Below are 22,286 nucleotides of genomic sequence, written 5' to 3' on the forward strand. Positions count from 1 at the left end.
TACATATCAATAATTACCAGGTGTGTGCATGTAGCCTTTTAGCTAAGCTTGCTAGCTCTAGTGGATTATATACCACTCTGCCCTCTAGTGGATGAAGCTGAAAATGACATTTCTGCAGTTAGTGGGTGGTTTGAAAGTGAGCAAATGTTTACCAAAGTTGAACTATGCAAAGAGCAATTATGCAGCGATTCCACTGGAATGAAGGGAAACTATCCACAAGTTCTGGGTTTTTGGTTTGACTCATCCTTAACACAAGTACGAGATTTTATTCTTCTGCTATTTTCTATTTATTCACTAAATCTATCAAATAAGACTAACTTTGAGTGTTAAACATCACTCCAGGCTTTTATACTCACACTCTGGTGTATTGGGTGATGGAGTTGGTGATGCTGTAAAAAGTCAAAACAGCGATTACTCATGAACTGCATCAGTTGTGTAGTTGTTAGTAGTGGATGTTAATGCACTGCTCACCTTTTCTAACGGTCACAATCACACATCGAAGCTCAGAGTGGTACTTGGCTGCACTGTGAAAATAAATCAGTACAATGGAGTCATTATTAAATTGTGTTTTAAATTTAAAAAATATATATTTTCAATGTTTTAGTGTTGTAACTTGTTTAAATAATCTTTTTTAATGTTTAGAGAGTTTAACTTGTAGATATTTAGTTTGCTACAATTTGATTTATTTTGATTTTAAGTCAAACAACAAGAAAAATTAGTACCTTATGATTACCTTTTTAAAATTAGCATCAGTAACTTTACAAGTATAAGAAACACAAAAATATAATCCTTTGATGCAGTCACAACATCAAGTCTACAAACCATTGAACTTTAGTATCTTTGTTGGAAATTCTCTTCCGGTGAAGCAGGATTACAGCAGATAAAATGTGTCCTCAGTACACTTCAACCCTTAGCAGTCATGATCCTGAGACACTAACAAAATAGTGTGCACCAAATAATGAATCAGCTATGAAAGGAAAGATAATATGTATATGCCCTATTAAGGGGATATGTGTATGATGCTGTGGACTTGTTGTCTTACTCGTTTGCACAGACTGAATAAGGAAATTTTTAACATTAAATGAGTTATAATTTGTCAAATTAACTGATATTCTGTTTAGTACTTAAAGGTTTAAATGTGGAAACTGACTTGGCCAGTCTTAGATCTTCCTGTTCTTGTCACTAATAAAAGCTTTGTTTTGCAGCTGGACTGTATATGATATCTGGACTCATTGTGTTGCTCTTCTTTCTCTTCTCTTTCTCCTTAATCTTTAACTTGCTGAGGCAGCTCTTGGTAAAAAAAAACAACAACAACAAAACATTGCATTTTGCAGTATTTATCTGTTTCTGCTCTACTTTCAAAACCAATCTTTTTACACCTACGCAGGGATGTGTCTGCTGTTATGGAGTTATTCCTCAAAGGTATTTGAAACACCTATGTGTTCTGTCTTCAGTGAATTTCAGTTTCTTGCTATGTCTGCTTTGCGACTGTTTTGATGCTACAATTATAATGTCAGGGTGTGAAAAGGTTTACAGGAATGCAGTTTGGACACATCATGAGTGAACAAAAAAGGGCGACATATTCAGAAAATTACAGTTGTTCCATTTCACTTTTTTTAAATGAAAATTTCAATAATTTTTGTATAAGATCATATTTATGAAACAGGATACTGACCCTAAAACTGCCTGGACAACAAAACAAATGGGGTGGCTTTGTTCAGCTACTGAATCAGATGGTGTCCACGTCAGTGTGAACTGTCCTGGGCCTGTTTGATTTTGAGTTACTGTGTGCGCCGCGCTGAACAGCAGCTCAGAGATCCTTTAAGAAAAAAAACAAAAACAAGAAAAAAGTTAGTTTCCCAAAAGTTCCCAATCTTCAAACAGAAAAAAGTATTTACATGGTTCAGTTTTGGCTTAAAAGATGTTTATTTTTATTCTTGTTTCTCTTTAATTGTCTTAGCTTAACCTAGTGCTAGTACATCCTAACGTCAGTATAAAACCAGTTGAGTTGCTGGCTTGTCAAACCTGTCTGTAGCAGCGCAGTTAGAAGTGTTAAAGTTACACAACTCAAAAGATAAGATTCATGATCTGATTAAATGAAAAATAGGTTTGATTTGTGCATTAAAGCTACATTTTAATTTGCAGAAACATTCAGTTCTGCAGGATATGTTAACCGTTGGTAATTTAACAAATAAAGCCTTTAATTATATATTTAGAGATCTACTTACGTGGAGTTAATTGTCTGTGCCTTGATGCTGATAGCCAGAGTCTGATTGACGTAGGTGTGGAGCTGGGTTCTGTGGGCTGGGGTTGGAGGCAGGAACATGGGTAGAAAGAGTCCCTCTGTGCACGATGGCACTGCAGGATCCACTGAAACAACACACAAAGCAGTGATGACAATAATAAAGACATTTTTTTAAGAACAGAAACTCTAACTGGTCCACCAGGATTGTTTTTCTCATCTACAGGTAGCCAAGAGAAAGCTTTTTCCAAGTTAATAAGCAGCCAAGTTGTAAAGTAAAGACAAGTTGTTTAAATCTTGACAAATTCTGGGTTTCCTGCAGTAAGGATAAAGTAAACGTTAGCTTCATGGTGGCCAAAATCAAAAGGCCAAAATAACAAGGCCATTAAACAGGAGCCAGGAGAAAATCATCACTGCTGTTTGTGGGGCTGAATGACAGAGTACAAGAGGACTGCAAGAAGACAAAAATAGGGCCATGAAGAAAAAATAGCACAAATATTTTCTACTTACTAAAAAGCAACATTTCACATAATTTACACTTATCTAAATTAACAAAAAGCAGGCTTTTTTTGTTTGTCTTTGCCAGATATATTGATCTGACATGATGAACAAGCATTGTTGTCTATGCCAACATGTCTCATCTTGATGCTCAATCATCCAGGTAAGTAAATCTCCAAAAGTTGATTCTGTTCATCTGGACATAGCGTTTCGTCACTCATCCAAGTGACTTCTTCAGTCTCAGCTGACTGCAGGTTTCTCCAAGCTTATAAACAGTACATCTTAACCTGGTTCGGGAACAGCACCATGCAAGACAGACTAGCTCTACAGAGGGTTGTGCGATCAGCTGAGCGCACCATCCGCTCCGAGCTCCCTGACCTGCACTCAATCTACAGCAGACGGTGCTGGACCAAGGCCAGGAAGATCGTGAAGGACCTCAGCCATCCCAACAACAGACTGTTCTCTCTGTTGAGGTCAGGAAAGCGATTCCGCTCCCTGAAGACCAACACAGAGAGACTGAGGAGGAGCTTCTTCCCGCAGGCGATATGGTCTTTCAACCACACCACCACACAGCACTGACCCACACATATAGTTCTTACACACACTGAACATTCTGGACATTGTTTTCACTTCATCACTTAAATCACTTTAAGCATATTTGCACTGCACAAGACACTAAATAATGTGGATTGCACAACACTGGACATTATATTCCTCATTTCCAGTTAATACTTGTACAGCTGCTGTTATTGTGTATATATATTTATTTATATTTCTTCATACATTCTTATATATTTCTATACTGTGTATTGTGTATTTTGTTGTACAATTATTTCATTTCTAACTTTAATTTTTATATTTTATTTTATTCCTTCCTAGTTAAATTTACCCGTTTTAATTTTCATATGTATTTCCTATCTTATTCATAGCCTTTTCTTTTTTTCTTTGGGTCACGAGCAGTTGTCTAAGCATTTCACTGCATATCGTACTGTGTGTGACTGTGTATGTGACAAATAAAATTTGAATTTGAATTTGCATAATGACTGAAACCGGCCCAGTGAGGAACAATGGGCTGGGAGGTCAGTTCCTTAATCTGACACTGGAGCCAACATGTCTCCAGTGACAAAAAAATAGCTGTTACTTACTGGTGAAAGGCTGAGGACAGACGGTGGTGTGCAGGGACTACACTCTGAGAGTGATGCATCTCCATTTCTGCATTTCACTATGTCTCCATCAGGATCAAACATCAACAGGCTCAAATTTCTTGGACAGTTTAATGGAACTCTGAAAGAAAGTTAAAAAACCAAACAAACTCATTTTCCATTATTTGCATTAATTTCTGTGAAATATCTGACACAATTTTTATATGTTCATTTTGATAGCTGCTCAGTACACCCACAGCCTGGATGCTGATCTGGGTTTATGGTTAAAGTTTCACAACTGCAAAAATTAACTTGAACCAAAGGTTAATTTTCACTTGTAGCATTCTCTATCTTTCTCCTTCTCTATGGTGAAACTTTCCATCTTAAAGCAAATTAGTCTGTGAAAAGCAATGAAAGTGCCAGACGTGACACATAAAATTGTATGAATGTATGTATGTTTGTATAATTACTAAAAAAGGAATGGAGGCACAAACAGGGCTGACCTGATAGCTGGTATGATAGTGGTCTGTGGTGATGTGTTGGCTTTGCCGATGTCAGAGCGGATCCTCAGTTCCACCAGAGCCTGAATTTTAAATGATACGATGCCATTTTTTATGCCAAAGATCCAGTTTAAGCCAGAGACCCTGCAATAGAAATGAATGACTTCTCAGAGGAGGTTTTTTAATGTTCATTCCCCCTCAGACAACAAAAAACATATTTATGCATGTGTAATTATGTACAGCGTATGTGTGCACTCACGGAATTGAAAATATAGAGTTGCTGGAAAAAAGCCGAGAGATAACTCATTCAGTTTGGCACCATTCTCCTCTACTCTCCTCGTCGACCTTGTCTAAAACAAGTGTCTGTGTTTACTTAAGCACCTTCAAAATTCACAAAGTAAATATACTTGTGTTACGGCTGTGGCCATAAGAACACTGTGTGGGCTGTTCTGTTCTGTGTCTCTTTACTGTGCTTCAGACTCTTTGCAGGTCCCTCCCCTAATGAAGAGTAGTGAGCAGCTGGTTGGACCGTGGAACACGTGACCGTGTTCAAAAAGCCGCTCTGACAGCTCCCGCCGGAGAGAGAGAGAGAGTGGAGCGAGCAAGTAGCTTGACAGCCGACGCGGTCCTGACCCTGGTTACCAACCTATACTTTTGCTGTATATTTGTGTGAGTGTGATCTGTGAGAGCCGCTCCTGCTGTGTTAACTTAGTGCTTAGGCACCCTTAGGCTGAAGCGGAAGGGGTGAGCCGCCTTTTTCTTTGGGAACAGTTTTCTCCTGTTTTCCGGGTTAGGGAGCGAGGGCTAGTATTGTCATTTGTTTGTTCTGTTTTCTTTCGTAGGGTTTAGTTAGTTTTCTCTGGTGGGACTTAGTTGGTTTTGTTTATTATTTTGGCCTGGGTTCACCCTGGAGCTATGCTTCATTACCTTCAATAAAATCACCTTTTTTTACTCACAACTGGTTTTGGATATTTGGCTTGTGAACCAGGGCGGGTATTTGTCTCTCTCTCCTCCAATCTTATGTGCGTCTCTACACGCCTAGACTAGGGGCGTAACAACTTGTCTTTTGAGAAAGTGTACTTACAGTGGAAGATCCTGTTGAAACATTGCCACGTGGATAGTAGTTCACCACTATATTGTAAAAATTAGCCTGAACACTGCAGACCAGCAGCATCAACACCAGCGCAGAGCGCAGCATGATAAATGTGAGAAAGTCTCTGCACAAAAGAAAGTCATAGTAGGCTGGGACATGTTGTAGTATGAGGAAATGTTTCATGGTTGTCTGTTTGACAGTAATTTGCAGTGAAGACAGGGCTAACCGGTTTGCCAGTAACAAGGAAATTAGATTCCTTTCCACATCGTACTGGGACTTTTTGATATTTTAATTACAAATACTTTGATAAACAAATCAATTCACAGTTCAATTTAGTTTTATTTATATGGACCCACAAGTCACCTCAAGGAAAAGGTAAAACCCTAACAATGGTGCAAACCTTACTCAGCCGCACTGCTAAATGGGACGCTCATCCAGAAGGTGATTGGCACAGCTGGTGACAGATCGATGAGCTGCCTCCCACACGGGAGCACTTCTGCGTGCAGAGGTCGCTCTGTGTCTAAAACATCCGGGAGAGCGAACGTAAGCACACAAGGGGAGGGGAAAAGAAGAGAGACTACCCAAAACACAACACACGGACAACAAACATATTTACAAAGAAACAAGCCCTGGGTCCCAAGACCGCCGCGGGAGGGAGAGAGAGAAAGAGCAAAAATAACAAAAACACATGTTGCCTAATACGGGATCAGCTGGTGAGGCACAGGGACCATGACAATATCTTCATTTCAGCTAATCCTTGATCCCGCTTCTCCATTAAGAAAAATTACAAGCACCCGTCAAATATCCCTTAAATGTGGTGCCTGGATGTGTTCCACTTACTACAATAGCCCCCCTGTGAAGGTGCAATTAACAGGAGGCCCACTTGTGATAACATTCTACATGCATACAACTGGTGACAACATGATTCTACTATTGCTATAGTGATATTGTTAAAATATGTGATCAATACATGGAATAAAGAAATCTGCCGTTACAGCAGCCTGTGGCTTTTCGTCAGACTCTGTGAACGAGACACTCTCATAACACATCGAGTGACACGCAGCATCTGTATAAAGAAAGCCAATTCAGACTGTATTTCCTCAGGAGGCTGAGGTCTTTCAACATCCGCTGGACGCTCCTGAGGATGTTTTATCTGTTTATCTGGGGGCTGGCGCCTATCCTAGCTACCATAGGGTGAGAGTCTGTCGCAGAGCTAACACAGAGAGACAGGTAACCATTTGCAACCATTTGCAATGACGTGATATTTTGGCATTTTGGTGTGAGCACCCCTTGAATTCAAGCAGTCTCACACTCAAATCTGTACTGAATATCCCAATACTATGGACTCAGTGTTTGCTATATGCTACTTCTTTTCATTTATACTCACAAGTGATGTAGTAGCTGGTGGTGTAGTTGATAAAGACTTGTAGGAATAGTAATTGGTGGTAGTTGGTAGTAGTACTAGTAGATTCAAAGGTTAGAATTATAATGCAACTTGAGACGACTGCAATACAAATGGAACTAGACTGAATTTACTAAAATACGTATATTCACTAACCTAATGCTGGTGGGACAAAATGAGGAATGGCTCTAATCACCACCTCCAATGCTCACATTGATGCAAAATGTGTTAAAATAAATTAATATGGTAGCTACACTATCGACATTAAAACAAATGTTATTTATATAGTCTGTAGGATAAGTTTTCATTTTTAGACAATGTACAGTGGGGCAAAAAAGTATTTAGTCAGCCACCGATTGTGCAAGTTCCCCCACTTAAAATGATGACAGAGGTCAGTAATTTGCACCAGAGGTACACTTCAACTGTGAGAGACAGAATGTGAAAAAAAAATCCATGAATTCACATGGTAGGATTTGTAAAGAATTTATTCGTAAATCAGGGTGGAAAATAAGTATTTGGTCACCTCAAACAAGGAAAATCCCTGGCTCTCACAGACCTGTAACGTCTTCTGTAAGAAGCTTTTCTGTCCCCCACTCGTTACCTGTATGAATGGCACCTGTTTGACCTCATCATCTGTATAAAAGACACCTGTCCACAGCCTCAACCAATCAGATTCCAAACTCCGCCATGGCCAAGACCAAAGAGCTTTTGAAGGACACCAGGAAAAGAATTGTAGACCTGCACCAGACTGGGAAGAGTGAATCTACAATAGGCAAGCAGCTTGGTGTGAAAAAATCAACTGTGGGAGCAATCATCAGAAAATGGAAGACATACAAGACCACTGATAATCTCCCTCGATTTGGGGCTCCACGCAAGATCTCATCCCGTGGGGTCAAAATGATCATGAGAACGGTGAGCAAAGATCCCAGAACCACACGGGGGGACCTGGTGAATGACCTGCAGAGAGCTGGGACCAAAGTAACAAAGGTCACCATCAGTAACACACTACAACGGCAGGGAATCAAATCCCGCAGTGCCAGACGTGTTCCGCTGCTGAAGCCAGTGCATGTCCAGGCCCGTCTGAAGTTTGCCAGAGAGCACATGGATGATACAGCAGAGGATTGGGAGAATGTCATGTGGTCAGATGAAACCAAAGTAGAACTTTTTGGTATAAACTCAACTCGTCGTGTTTGGAGGAAGAAGAATACTGAGTTGCATCCCAAGAACACCATACCTACTGTGAAGCATGGGGGTGGAAACATCATGCTATGGGGCTGTTTTTCTGCCAAGGGGACAGGACGACTGATCCGTGTTAAGGACAGAATGAATGGGGCCAAGTATCGTGAGATTTTGAGCCAAAACCTCCTTCCATCAGTGAGAACTTTGAAGATGAAACGAGGCTGGGTCTTCCAACATGACAATGATCCAAAACACACCGCCCGGGCAACAAAGGAGTGGCTCCGTAAGAAGCATTTGAAAGTCCTGGAGTGGCCTAGCCAGTCTCCAGACCTCAACCCCATAGAAAATCTGTGGCGGGAGTTGAAAGTCCGTGTTGCTCGGCGACAGCCCTAAAACATCACTGCTCTTGAGAAGATCTGCATGGAGGAATGGGCCAAAATACCAGCTACTGTGTGTGCAAACCTGGTAAAGACCTATAGTAAACGTTTGACCTCTGTTATTGCCAACAAAGGTTATGTTACAAAGTATTGAGTTGTATTTTTGTTATTGACCAAATACTTATTTTCCACCCTGATTTACGAATAAATTCTTTACAAATCCTACCATGTGAATTCATGGATTTTTTTTTCACATTCTGTCTCTCACAGTTGAAGTGTACCTCTGGTGCAAATTACTGACCTCTGTCATCATTTTAAGTGGCGGAACTTGCACAATCGGTGGCTGACTAAATACTTTTTTGCCCCACTGTAAATGTCCAACAGCCCTTTGGAAATGCTTGATCATACCTCTACTGTGTCATGAACTGGCTGTGCACAGCAGGCAGGATAGGTTCCAAAAGCAGACTCACAGGCAGGGCTGACTCTCAAAAACACAACATAATTACAGGCGTGCAGGTTATACAAAATGAAACAAAACTAGAATTTCAAAACCTAAATGTACAGCGAAACACACGAAGAAATACACATCCATGAATGAGGGAGAATGCGACACTGGACTGAGTGAAACAGAGACGAGAGAGGGGAACATGTAATGACACACATTATTTATTTATTTATTTTTATATATATATATATATATAGATAGATATAGATATATATAGATACAGATAGATAGATAGATAGATACAGATAGATAGATAGATAGATAGATAGAGCCGCTCAGCTCCAGCCAGCCCAAGGGGCCTGTTCAGCAGCCTGTCTCCGCTGGAGGGTCTGAGGGGCCTGTTCAGCAATCTCCAGTCTCTGCTGAAGGGTCAGAGCGATCCATCCACCTGCTCCATCGTTTGCGGCTGCCACCCCATCGTCTGGTCCTGCCTTGTCTGGTCGTGTGGTCGTGTGGTTGCCGCCTCATCTAAGTGTCGGCGGCCACCTTCCAGGCTGCTGTCTGGACTTCTTCGCCGCCACAGACAGCCTTTGGACCTGCTTTATCATTGCCATCTTCTACGCGACCAGCCTCAGGACCTGTTTTGTTACCACCGCTGCCTTCCGCGCGTCTCTGTCGCTGGCCTCCGGGTCGACCACCTGAAATGCTTGGACTTCTGTGTTGTCGGCCTCCGGTTCGGCCACCTGAGCTGTCTCTGTGGACTCAATTTTGGTTATGGTCCGAGCCCTCCGTCTTGGACTCTCCACCACCCACATGGACTATAATCCACTTCAAAAATTCAAGTGCCAGGAAAACAGTAAGTCTTTTCCATCTTCATCCTGATATTCCAGATATGTAGTCCTCCACAGAAAAGGTTGTGGAGCATGATGGTGTGAGAAACAAGACAGGATTAGCTGCAGTGTCACAAAACTCCCTGGCTGTGGATTAGAGCACGGCAGTGCTGGAGGCACTGAGTACAGAACAATAAAGAGTTTTTATTTACAGAAGCACCAGTTGATCCATTTACAAAGTGGGGAAAAGACGGGGAATCCACACACAAACGGGGGAAAGACACTTGCAGTCACACACGCTCCAAAGACCACACTCCGTCCACGCCTCACGCTCCTCTTCACACTCCACAAGAAACACAAAAGCTCGCTCCAATCCTCACACACTTGATCTATGAGGTAGCACAGGTGCAGGTCCACGGAAATCTATTCACAGAGATACAAAAGGTTACAATAGGAAGATCACCAGGGGCACACGACAATAAACTGAGCTGGGGTTAACACTGACGAGAGTCGGCAACAGTCCAGCAACGAGAAACACAGAGCTGCCATCTTATAAAGGGACTGGAACACTGTTTGGTGATGAGCCACAGGTTTGTGATTACGACCAAGTGCATGGGCCAAGGGCAAGAGCCCACAGGTGAGCTCCGCCCAGGCAGTGAGAGAAGGAGGGACAGAGCAGGAACAAAATCAAAACAAAAACACATGTAGTCACAGTGAGCCGACCGGGTAGACACATGACAGTCTTTTACTTTTAAAGTGAATGTTCTCTTTTTCCTTTACTGTGAGCATTTAAGTCAAAGCAGTTTTCGTCTTTGAAGTATTTACTTTTGCTTGGATGCTGGAATTTCATAGCAAAAAATATACAATCACATAATTAACCTGGTCAACTGACGATATCCAAAGATGTTTGTATTTTGTGTTTGAACAGAGGCAGTTCTGCAGGATGTGATAAACGATTTTAAAAGTTTCCTTTTAATTACCATTCATTTTAAAAATCATTCATATTAAATAACATTTATATCTTTATTTTCATATAACACATATCAAATCCAAACTGCAAATTACTTCAAACAGAAATCATAAATCTCAAAAAGCGTAATGAAAGTATATTGCACGCAGTGAAGAGAATAAAATAAAATTTAAACAATTATTAAAATAAATAACAATAAATATTTGAACTATACGACTTGAATAAAATAAAATGAGGATAGTAAAAAATAACATAGTACAAATTACTTAATTTTAGATTATAGCAGTGAAAAGTCAGGCTAACATTTTGCTTTTAAAATCTACTCCTAAGTTATTTAAAGAACAGTGAAGACAAAACTTCATTCAGCAGATGAAATGAAAATGTTCCAGAAGTTGTCAGTAGATGTTCATGTTGTGCCAGTAGAGGGCGCTGCAGTTCCACCAATCTGTGGTTTGCTGCTTATGAGTCGTATGATCATGTCTTGGGGCAGTCCGTTGGATATCAGCACATTTTTGATCTACAGAGGGGGAAAAATGAAGAGAGATATTCTCACTGATTTTTATTCTACATGTGAGGGTTCTTTAGAAAGAAGCAGCAAAGGTTTTAAGAAACTCTGCTCACATAAACAGTTTTTATGATGAAGGGTGTGCCTGTGTGGTTTTGCATGTCTATCATGTGTGAACAGTTTAAGGTATGACCCCATACAGTCATTTCTCCCAGTGGGGTACTGTAGACCAGGGGCGTCAAATTCACTTTACATCACATTCACTTTCATCTAATGCGGGCCGGATCAGTGAAAATGTCGTGGTCCTGGGTCATGCGACCCAGTGTTTCTGAGTTTCATGTTGTTTTGTTATTTCATCTGTATTCCAGTTTATTTTCACTTATCTAGTTATTCGGCCATGCCTTGTTTGCAGTTTAGTTCATGGTTTATCAGGTTCTCCTTGTGTCATGTCTACGTCTCCATGTTTTACTTTGAAAGAGTCCAGTATCTCCCTTGTTCATTGTATTTAGTTTCACTTCCCCTGCCCTGTTATTAGGTTCATGTGTGTCAGCTGTGGTCCCATGTGTGTCCACTTCCCCTAATCATCCCTGTAGGTATTTAGTCTGTATGTTTCACTTCAGTCTTTGTCAGATCGTCTGTTATCGTCACCATAGTCAAGGTCATAGTGGTTTCATAAGTTTTCCTCTTTGTTTACACTGTGTTTCTTAGATTACTCAGTGTTCATAGTTTCTTCATGGTTATTTCACTGAGTTTCATATTCTTTCAGTTTACACAGTGTTCACAGTCTTTGTTGTTTTCTTAGTTTCGTGTTTTGCTACTGCTTACAGCCAAATAAAGGCTCGCCTTTTGTTAACTCCCACAAACTCCTCTCTGCGTCTGCTTCTGGGTCTTAAAAACAAACAGACCGGTGTACCCCGCTGTGACAGCAACTCTGTCAGTCTAAAAAGAAGTTAATTATTTTATTGATTTTTTTGGATGATAAAAAAACAATGCAGTGATGACAAATAAAAAAATTGTTAGCATTTCTGGACTTAAATTGGAAGAAATGACAACTCAGTCATAGAGTGGCAGACCATGTAAATTTACAGAGCAGGGTTATCAGATGCTGAGGTGCATAGTGTTAAAGGCACTGCATTAACATCTGCACAAAAACTGTGTACCTGGAGCTTCATGTCATGGGTTTTCTTGGCAGATCAGCTCCTGTATTTTTAATGCGTTAGTGACCCAGTGTTTTTGTCCATGTAGTGTAATAAGGAGCCTGCCCTCATTCCCTTTATCATTATGTGTCAGTGGTCATAATGGGTGTGTTTTAACTCAGACCACCATCTTTTCTCTTTTTGATAGATAAACTAACACAGAGGGTAAAGCAAAGCTCAAAACACAAAGTTCCCAAACTTACATGGCCAACACTATTTTAATCTTTAAAGCAGGATCTTTTGTTCTCTATATGCAGTATACAACCTGTGTGCTGAATCAGCAGCTTTGTCAAAATGTCAGAATTTGGCACCCTGGGAATGAGAATGAGTTGGACAGTACAAGGATTTTAGAAATTAGAAGGACTGAATGGGCGCTGAAACAGATCCAAAGACTCGTTTACAATTCAGCCAGTAGCGTTTTTAGTGGGAAAAACGTTTAATCCAAGTAACTTTATCAGTCACTTGGATGAGTGAACAGGACAGGGAAGAACGCTGGTTTGCGCGGGGAGTCAAGGAGGTCTTTTATATGAAAAGGGAAAACTCTGAAACGAGGAGATCTTACATCATCATGCAATCACAGGATCTTACAATGCTGTGATTGCAGCCATTCCCCAACTCTCTGCGAATGGTACTCATATCCATTGATCAATGAGCATTAATCAGTGGTTGTTGATCAATGGTAACGACAATTTGCATATTAATGATCAAGGAACTGACTAGAGATGGCACGATACCACTTTTTAATGTCCGATACCGATTCCGATATCATAAATTTGGATATCTGCCGATACCAATATGAATCCGATATTTTGTAATCAATAAAACTTTTTTTAGAAATATCTTGCTGCATTTTGTAAAAGTTCATAATCAAGTTTTAAAAAACAAGAGACTGAAGCTATTCTGTCATACCTGTATGCAAAAAATACACTGCACCCAAAACATTTTATAGTTCAGCAATACTGATCAATCTAATAAATTTAAACCTACACCATCCCCCCTATTCTGGTATTTTTCTGGTATTTTAAAGAGTACTTAGTGGAAATATTAAGCAACCTAACTAATAGGGTTGCCAACTCCCAGCAAAAATATTAGGGAACCACCCCCCGCCCTCCACCTCATGATGCTTAATTGACTTTAACTTTAATTTAATGCAAGTGTAAGACAAATGCACAGAAATCAATTATTTTTCTACAGAATTGCAGACTGCACAGATGGTACCTTCCCAAAGGAAAAAGTACTATAGCTTACTGAGGTGTATATATGACTTATTACTTACCATATACAATAATGGATTTCTATACATTTAATGAGATGACCACTTTTGTTGTAAGATTCAGATAATTATTTATTCAAAGTTTTTAAATGACATAACAAAGAAAAGTATTTCTTTGTGGCCCCCTCTCCCTGTTAGGACCCGCCCCTGCACAGTTACTAGCTGTCAGCTACTTAAAAAGGGTGTTATTTGTCTCTCGGAAACAGTTCATAACTTCCCTTCAACTCACCTGTTCAGCTCTGATGATTCAGTAAGGACATCTCCTGGTTTTATCTTCAGGTTTCACTCTCACTACATATCCAAACGGACATCATGACCAGCAGCTTTTACAGCTGTGGCTCCAGCAAACCTCAGCTGATTCTAGAAAGTAATATTAAATACATTCTAACAACAGCTGATCACGCTTAAACGTGCTGCTGTTGTTTATCCGCTGGTCTCCTCTTTCTAGCGCGAAGTGGGCGATAAACAAACAAGAAAGACGGACTTGCGGCAGAAAAGCCGATCAGCTGATCATTGATCAGTTTCATGTTTGAAGTAACAGGAGAGGGAGGGGGAGAGAATGAGAGAAGTAGATGCAACTGCGCAGCAAAGACAGAATAACTCCAGCTTTGTGTCCTATTTTTTTTTTTTATTCTAACTGAATTACGGGAAAAATTGCTTCCTTTTCACCTCAGTATGGAACTCCGATGGCCAGTCTAGCTGTGGCTCAATATCATTTGTTAAGCTTAATGTGGAAATACTATGCAAACATTCAGGGATGAACTTACACACTTGCTTTACTTCTCTGGGATTGTTTTCGCCGAGATGAAATGCCACGGTTAGGAAGCATGTAGCGAGGCTCCAAATGCTCCACCAGACCACCGACAGGTCTCGCAGACAACAGCCGCCGCTATCACGTGACACATACTGCGCCGATGCGCCGAGCTGGGTTACGCCAAGTAGCGCGTTTTGTGAGGTGATTTTGTGATACTTTGGATCGGATTACATTTTTTATTTCTCTCCGATATCCGATCCAGTAATTTAGGTCAGTATCGGACCGATACGTAATATTGGATCGGTCCATCTCTAGAACTGACCTCATAGCCCGTTGTTATCCAGTTGTGCTAATCATGCAAATGTATTGTTTATAAGGTTGGGGAAACCTGCAGTCAGCTGAGCCTGAAGAAATCACTTTGACGAGTAATGAAACATTTGTTCCACTGAAAACGTTACGTCCGGATAAACAGAATCAACTTTGAGATTTCCTTACCTGAGTGATTGAGCATGTTTCAAGACATATTAACCCTTTAAATTTTGAGCCATGAAATAACTGCAAGACATCTTAATTTTTTTGATAATGGAGTGTTTGCTGAATCTTTAGACAAAATATATAAAAATCTATCAATTTTTAATCTGCATATATACAAGTTTTAATTTGTATCATGTTTGCTAATGTGGTGGCAGATTTCTTTTCTCATATATTAATCACATATTTAATCATATTACATTAGTTATAGTAATATCACTTTCTCACTTTACTATAGTAAGAGCACTCCTGCCACTACTTTACATGCATGTGGAAAGTTAACACAGTGAGGCCATTGTAATGGGAGACGTTAAACAGATAGTGAGGCTCCTTCTGCTTATCAGGGATGTAAATCTTTAGGTGACGGCCAAGCAGAAAACAAGGTCATAATTCTCTCTGTGAGGGAGGAGGTATAGCCCCCGTGAGAGGAGCCAACATGTAAGAGTTTGAGGAGTGTTCTTTGTCTGTGTCTCTGTAGATAAGATGTAAGGGCGGTGGCCACAATTCAGAGATGGTCCTGGTGTTTCACTGGGATGCTCTCTCCACATTGCAATGTGTTGATTAAACCCACTTCAAATCAAGCTCACTGGGTGTGTTGCAGGTTATTGTTAAATTTTCCACGACACTACATGCGCCATATTTTTGCAATTTAGTCACTAAAAATGTGTCACACAATTTATATCATTTTTTGAGGATAAAAAAAGTCAAGCTGATGATCTAGAAGTCTCAAAAACACATGTATCAAATACAATACCCTGGGCGTTAAAGGGTTAAAGGGTAAATTTGAACAAACACATTTAAAGTCGAAAGGTTTAACGGTTTTTGATGCTTCCCTACAGTCCATATGGTGCAGCTGTTTGACTCTCTGATGGGATTTCTGAATAAATACAAATATACTTACCTGTGTAAGTAAGTCATTTCTATCAATTTTAGACAAGTCCACCAAAGAGGTAATCTTCAATATGAGAACATCTAGAAACACAAAGACATTGTCATGTATGGCTGTGTATGCTGGGAAAAAAATCCACAAAATAAACTTACGAATAACAAACCAAAACTTGAACATGGAAACTAAGAAGTAAACATTGGAAACTAGAAACAGAAGCACTAGGAAACGAGGAGCATGAAACTAGCAACGATGGAAACAGAAACACAGAAACTTAGAGACATGGGACGACGCGATTGACTGGAGATGCACAAACAGAGGTCAAGGAGAAGAGACAAGAACTGTGTAACACAGGTCAGGCAACAAAACAATACCAAAGAACTAGAAATCACCAAAAACTAACTAAAAGAAAGAACATCAATAATAAAAACAAACACTGGGTCGCCAGACTCAGGACCATGACAGACATGTTGGAATCCAATAGAAATCACTGTACTCTATTCAGTTCTCAAAGTTTTCAAGCAACGTCAAGTCTGTTGATGATTTTTTAATTCAGACCAAATTTTTTCTTTTTTGTGTTAGCAAAACGAAATATGCACTGTGGATTTTGAGATGGTGGTGTTAAACTCATGTCAACCATGTTGTCCTACATGAAACATTAAGGAATCATGTGTTTGTCCACCAAGGATTAGTTAGCTTTACTTAATCATCTATTTACTTCCAGCTGGCATTTTGATCGCCATTGTATATTTCTTGCTTTGCTGAGTTTGTTCACTACTTCACACTGTTGATTGCAAAGGCAACCATTGGGTTTTGTGGCCTGGTGAAAATCACATCTTATCACCTGATGACTTTATTTTGGACTTTTGATTTTGTATGCAGTTAGTCAGTACTGCAAAATTCACTCAATATACCTCAAAAGTATTTTGCTGGTTTTACAAATTGAGAATTTGTAAAACCAGCGTATTGTGTAGTGATATAAAATTGGCATAATAATGCCAATGCCAAAGTGAGAGTAATATATCTTGTACTGAGATAGTGTAAACATCATGTCATTTCATTCATACTCACAAGATGGTTCACTGGGTGTAGTTGTTGTTTCAGGTGGTGTGGTTATTATTGGTCCTATAAACAGAATTAGATCTTATAACTCAGTTACACTGATCCAGTAAATTAGATTTAAAATGTGGCTGAAATGGTGACGGACTCTACTCACGTTTTGCAACTGTCACAATGACACATCGAAGCTCTGAGTGATACTTGGTCCCACTGCAGAAATAAGTCAGTGCAATAGATCTGTTATTAAGAGTACAAAATTATTCTTTATGTAGTTTCACATCATCTTTCCTTTTCAAGTATACCAGTATACCTCTCCAACACTCCTTAATGATCATGCTTACACCACCCAAAAACAAGTATAAGCAGAAAAGTTGACACAGACACACTTAACAGTAAAGAGAAATCTGAGAATAAAGAGAAATCTGATGATTTGATGTTTTAAATGTGATCAAAATACAATAAATATGACAAAAATCCGACTTGTAGTCTGTTTAGGAAATGATTATCAGAAGTGTGAGATGCTCGAGAATATACTCCGGTGTCCTGTTATATTTTAGATAGCAAGGAGCAGACGGCTGAGTTTATTAAATTTCACCGAAACAATCTGCAAATTTCATCTTGTCTTTGTTTTTAGTTAGCGCATACCTTAAACACTTAAAGCTGTAAGCTAATGATAGTTATATAAGAGCAGATGCATGCTGCCGCAATAAGCTGTACGTTTTACATCCAATGGATGCATGATCTGACTAGTTGACTAATCGTAAAAATAATCTGTGACTAGTCGACTATCAAAATAATCGTTTGTGGCAGCCCTACTCAGCACATCCATGTAAATGTTAGATAGAAAGTAATTTAGGTACAATATGTTTGTATGACACATGTCTGTCTGTATGTGTGATAGGGTGAATGAGACTTGTACTAGAAAGTGCTTTGAGTGACTCAAAGCACTTTCAAAATTGAGTAGAAAGATGTTATATTCTTCTTGTTTCAGCTGCACCTTTTACTGGTCACTACAGCAGAAGATTTACATTCATCTCACTCTGTTTCTAACATCCTCATCTGTCACACCAACCCTTTGGATGTCCTCCTTCACTACATCAGTGAATCTTCTTAAGTCTTTTCTCTCTTCTTCTCTTTGGATTTCAAGTTTACTTTGAAACTTTTTCATTTCAGGAATTTCAACTGCTGCAACTTTCTACAGAGTCATTTACATGAAACATGAGACTGACCGAGAAACTGCCTGGACAGCAAAACAGACGGGGAGGCTTTCTCTGTCTTCGCTTTCCGATGGTGTCCATCTTAGGGTGAACTGTCCTGGTCCTGATGTACTGCTGATTAAATTGTACGGCCCGCTGTAGAGCAGCTCAGAGACCCTTCAACAAACAAAATCAAAAATTCATCAAATTGTGTGTGGGTTTTTTTTGTTTTGTTTTTTTCAAAATCTCCACATCTGCAAAAAGAGCATATTTCTTTTGTTTCCCAACTAGAGCACAGATTTTATCTGGCCATGTTTTATTTCTCAAACCAACCAACCTTGGAAGCAGGGGTGCTTTTAGCCCAGGGGTGCTGAAGCACATCAAACATCAAACTATCAAGAATAATGTTGGATCAGTGTTTCAATGTTTATATCTTTTATTAGATGTTCATGTGGTTTGGTTATTTGCATTTTGGTTGAAAGTACACAGAGAGAGGACTTTTTCATTAGTGACCATAATAGTATATTTTTTTCATATTAATGTCATTTTTTCATTTAATTTAATACAATCTATTTGTGTATGATTGTCAGTCCAAAGAGGGAGACAGGAAAGATGGGAACGTGAGGAGAAAGTACAAGGTCAGGAAGAAACCGGTAAGAAAACAGACAGGGATACCTGGTTGAGAAGGACCATGGGTCAAAGCAGACTCCAGCACCTGGCTGTGATGTCAGTTGAGAAAGAGGCGCTTCAGAGAGTTGACCACCAAAATGTGATAGACAGATTTGCCAACCTCAAGGTGAGGCGACATAGGTTAAAATAAAAGAAAAAACCTGCAGAGCCATAGTAGTATCTGCAGTAAAGATCTTTTCATACATATTATACACTGTACCACAGGCAAAGTTGCCTCCATTTTTTATAAAAAAAAATATTAATATTTTGTACATTTGTACATTTCAAGGACTCTTCTGTTTTTGGAGTGTATTTTTATGTATCTGTATTATATTATACATACACATTAAAAGTGAATCTCTGTCCAAAAAATGCACTCAGTTTACTTTTTACTCACTGTGAGCATCATTCATTATTCTCCCCCAGTAATTAACATTAGGATATGTATTTTTTTCACTCCAATCCATTCTTCTTTTGCAGCATTTAAATAACCTTTATCAGATTTGTAAGAATTTTAAGCATTATAAGAATCTTATGATTTAATAAAGAAATTTGCAGACTTGCACAGAGATGGTAAAATTATGATGACTGATAAGGGAGACAAAGACAACAGACGACGAAGACAGGGGAGGAACAGGGGTTTAAATGCACCAAGGAGACAGTCAGAGAGAACCCAGGAGAACTGGAGACATTTAAGGAAGCAGGGACTGACAGAGACAGGGAAGAAGTCTCATCATGACGAGTAAAGTTTATCTTGTCTGGCTTGGCAGCTCTCTGGGTGCTCAGCACCCCCAAAGCTCTGATCCTAGAATCGCCCCTGCTTGGAAGTGTTTCATGTTGCCTTACTTTTAATGTTTACTGTTGTTTTACCTAATCTTTTTGCATTCATGTCCTTACATCTGTGAGGCATTGGCTGTTTCATTTACTGTGTCGTCTAACTTGACTTCTGACTGTAATCTTGTACATCAGCACTGGAGTTTTGTAATAATAAAGATCATCTCACATATGTAACCTGATAACCTGAAACATATGTAAAATTTGCATGTCACTCATTTCTCTTAGATTCATGACTTTGAGGCCTATATTTCATATCTACCCATAGGCTGCTCTGAATATAATATTTAAACTTTTACGTATTTAACTGTGTTTTACTTACGTGGAGTTAAGTGCCTCTGCAGTGATGTTAATTTCCAGAGTCTGACTGACATTGTTGTAGAGCTGAGCTCCGTTGGCTGGTGTTGGAGGAAGAAACTTGGGCAGAAAGAGTCCTTCTGTGCAGGTTGGCACTGCAGGATCAACTGGATGAATAGAGAAACGTTAAGGTGATTCTCACGAGATGGAAAGATGATCCAGAGTAAAATATCTGCTGGACAGATTAATATTTGTTGGTCCAGAGAATCAGTCCTGATGACACTGGTGGTCAAACATCTCTGTACATCAGGCCGAGCAGTAAGTTCAGCAGCAGCAGCTCTTTAGTGCTTTCATTGTAAGATAATGAAACGTATATTGGTACCTTTCAAAGCAAACTGAATCGGTATTTTGCTGATGGCATCGTTGGTAGTTATTGTTGTTTGTGTCCCGTTGATTTGAGTCAGAGTGATGGTCTGTCTGGGGAAGTCCTCCATCACCAGCTGTACTACATACGAACCTTCATTACTGCTGCTGGTGGGGCTGAATGACAGAGTACAAGAGGACTGCAAGAGGAGAAAAATGGGCTTGAAATCAAAATAACCAAAATGTTTTCTGTTGCAGAAAAAACAACTTTTTTGGACAAACTTTCACTTTTGCAAAATAAATTGATCTGAACTGTAACTCAGTTAAAACCATTTAATCACTTTCTGTGCAAAAGGTTTGCCTCTCTCATCTGACATGAGAGTAACAATCATTGCTCACCGATGAGAGGCTGAGGACAGACGGTGGAGTGCAGGGGTTACACTCTGAGAGTGCAGAGTTTCCATATCTGCATTTAACTTCGTCTCCATCAGGGTCAAACATCAACAGGCTGAAATCTCTCTGACAGTTTGAAGGAACTCTGAGAGAGAAACAAAGATTGTAGCTCTATTTGCTGTATTCATTTCAATGTAAAGAGTAGTGATAAATGCTTAAAATTAACTTTAATATGAAAGGGATGAATGTAAAATATGAAATATATAAGAATACAAACATAGACACACATTAAGTGGGCTTACCTCACAGCTGGTATGATGGTGGTCTGAGGTGATGTGTTGGCTTTGCCGGTGTCGGACCGGTTCCTCAGTTCCACCCGAGTCACAGCTCTCCAGTATGTGATACCATTGATGTTCGATATCCAGGCATTACCATCCAACCTTCAGTGGAAATTGATCAGAAATTCAGTTTTTAAAGTCTTAACATAACATATTTTAATAAATTATTAGTTTACCACGAGTCACTCAACAAAAAGACTGTTTAGTGAAGCTGCTGATGTTTTGGGGAAGTTGTTTTTGTCGCCCTTCAGTGACAATTTAAAAATGTTGTAACAAATGACTTTTTCCTGTTGTTGTACACTCACCAAAGTTCAAACGGAGCGTTGCTGGGAACCTGTCGAGTCATGATTCCCTCTCTCTGACACCAGTCTCCACTGCTCTCCTGTTTTACCACATGTAGTGTGTAGGTTCCAGTCCCACAATCACCACTGAGGCAACTCCATATGTTATCAGATGTGCAGTCGTGGAAGTTCAACTTATACCGAACGGTCACCTGTAGAGTTACAGCCACAAAGTGTTTACCTAACATTTTCAAGTTTTCAAGTCCGGAAAATTATTTTAGATAGAAAATGTACGTACTGTGACAGATCCATTTGCTAAAGTGTCCTTTGGGTAGTAGGTCATGACTGTGCCTAAAAAATGTGCAGCCTGAGTGCCGCAAACCATCAGCAGCACCAACGATGTCTCAGAGAGCAACATGATGAATGTGTGTGTCTCTGCACAAAGGCAGAAATCACTGAGAACACGAATACATGTACTTCCAAAGACAGCCTCACTTTCACTCTCTGTCCTTTTGTCTGATGTTTTTTGACTAGTTTATTTAGTTTGTAAACATGAAAATTACCTGGAATCAGCAAACACCTATTAGAAGATTACAATCAGATGGTGGTGGGTACTGAATGCAGTTGTCTAATCCAACACAAACATCAGACTATTTATAAAATTGTATTTTCAATGAAGTTGTTTTGAATTAATCAAAACTTTCTTAAACTATTTTTTCATATTTGTTTTTATCTTTTAGTTGCAATAGTTCATCAGTTTATGAAACAAAAGTGATTTCTGTGCACAACAGATCACAGAACATTTCTGCTTCGTTTATGTCTGTCTGCACATTTGGATGCATGTAAGAATATATGCATTCTAATATGCTTTCTTTAAGAGGTGAAACATGCCACACTTAATACAAAGGATATTTCCTATTTTGCAAACTAATGGTAAATGGTTTAAGAAGAAGTCTCCAACATTCCACATACAAGAAGTAATTGTGTAATAATAGTATTGTCTTAATTTAGAAGTAGAAACTTGACGGTTGGA

General features: G+C 39.4%; 1 protein-coding gene across 1 annotated transcript; it reads right to left on the reverse strand.

Annotated features, from left to right (window-relative positions):
• Positions 1-11,084: 11,084 nt before the first annotated feature.
• LOC118455174 (uncharacterized) lies at positions 11,085-21,671 on the reverse strand. Its single transcript, XM_087839230.1, has 11 exons — positions 21,552-21,671; positions 21,278-21,465; positions 20,937-21,074; positions 20,641-20,779; positions 20,261-20,441; positions 19,904-20,045; positions 18,112-18,255; positions 17,040-17,092; positions 16,895-16,948; positions 15,839-15,909; positions 11,085-11,195 (listed from the first exon to the last, which is right to left on the reverse strand). Exons 1-11 carry the CDS (start codon positions 21,669-21,671, stop codon positions 11,085-11,087), a joined length of 1,341 nt encoding a protein of 446 aa, XP_087695356.1.
• Between the last annotated feature and the right edge of the window lie 615 nt (positions 21,672-22,286).

This window comes from Neolamprologus brichardi, chromosome 3 (assembly GCF_056152115.1).
Source record: "Neolamprologus brichardi isolate AB-2024 chromosome 3, ASM5615211v1, whole genome shotgun sequence".
In the NCBI taxonomy this organism is placed as follows: domain Eukaryota; kingdom Metazoa; phylum Chordata; class Actinopteri; order Cichliformes; family Cichlidae; genus Neolamprologus; species Neolamprologus brichardi.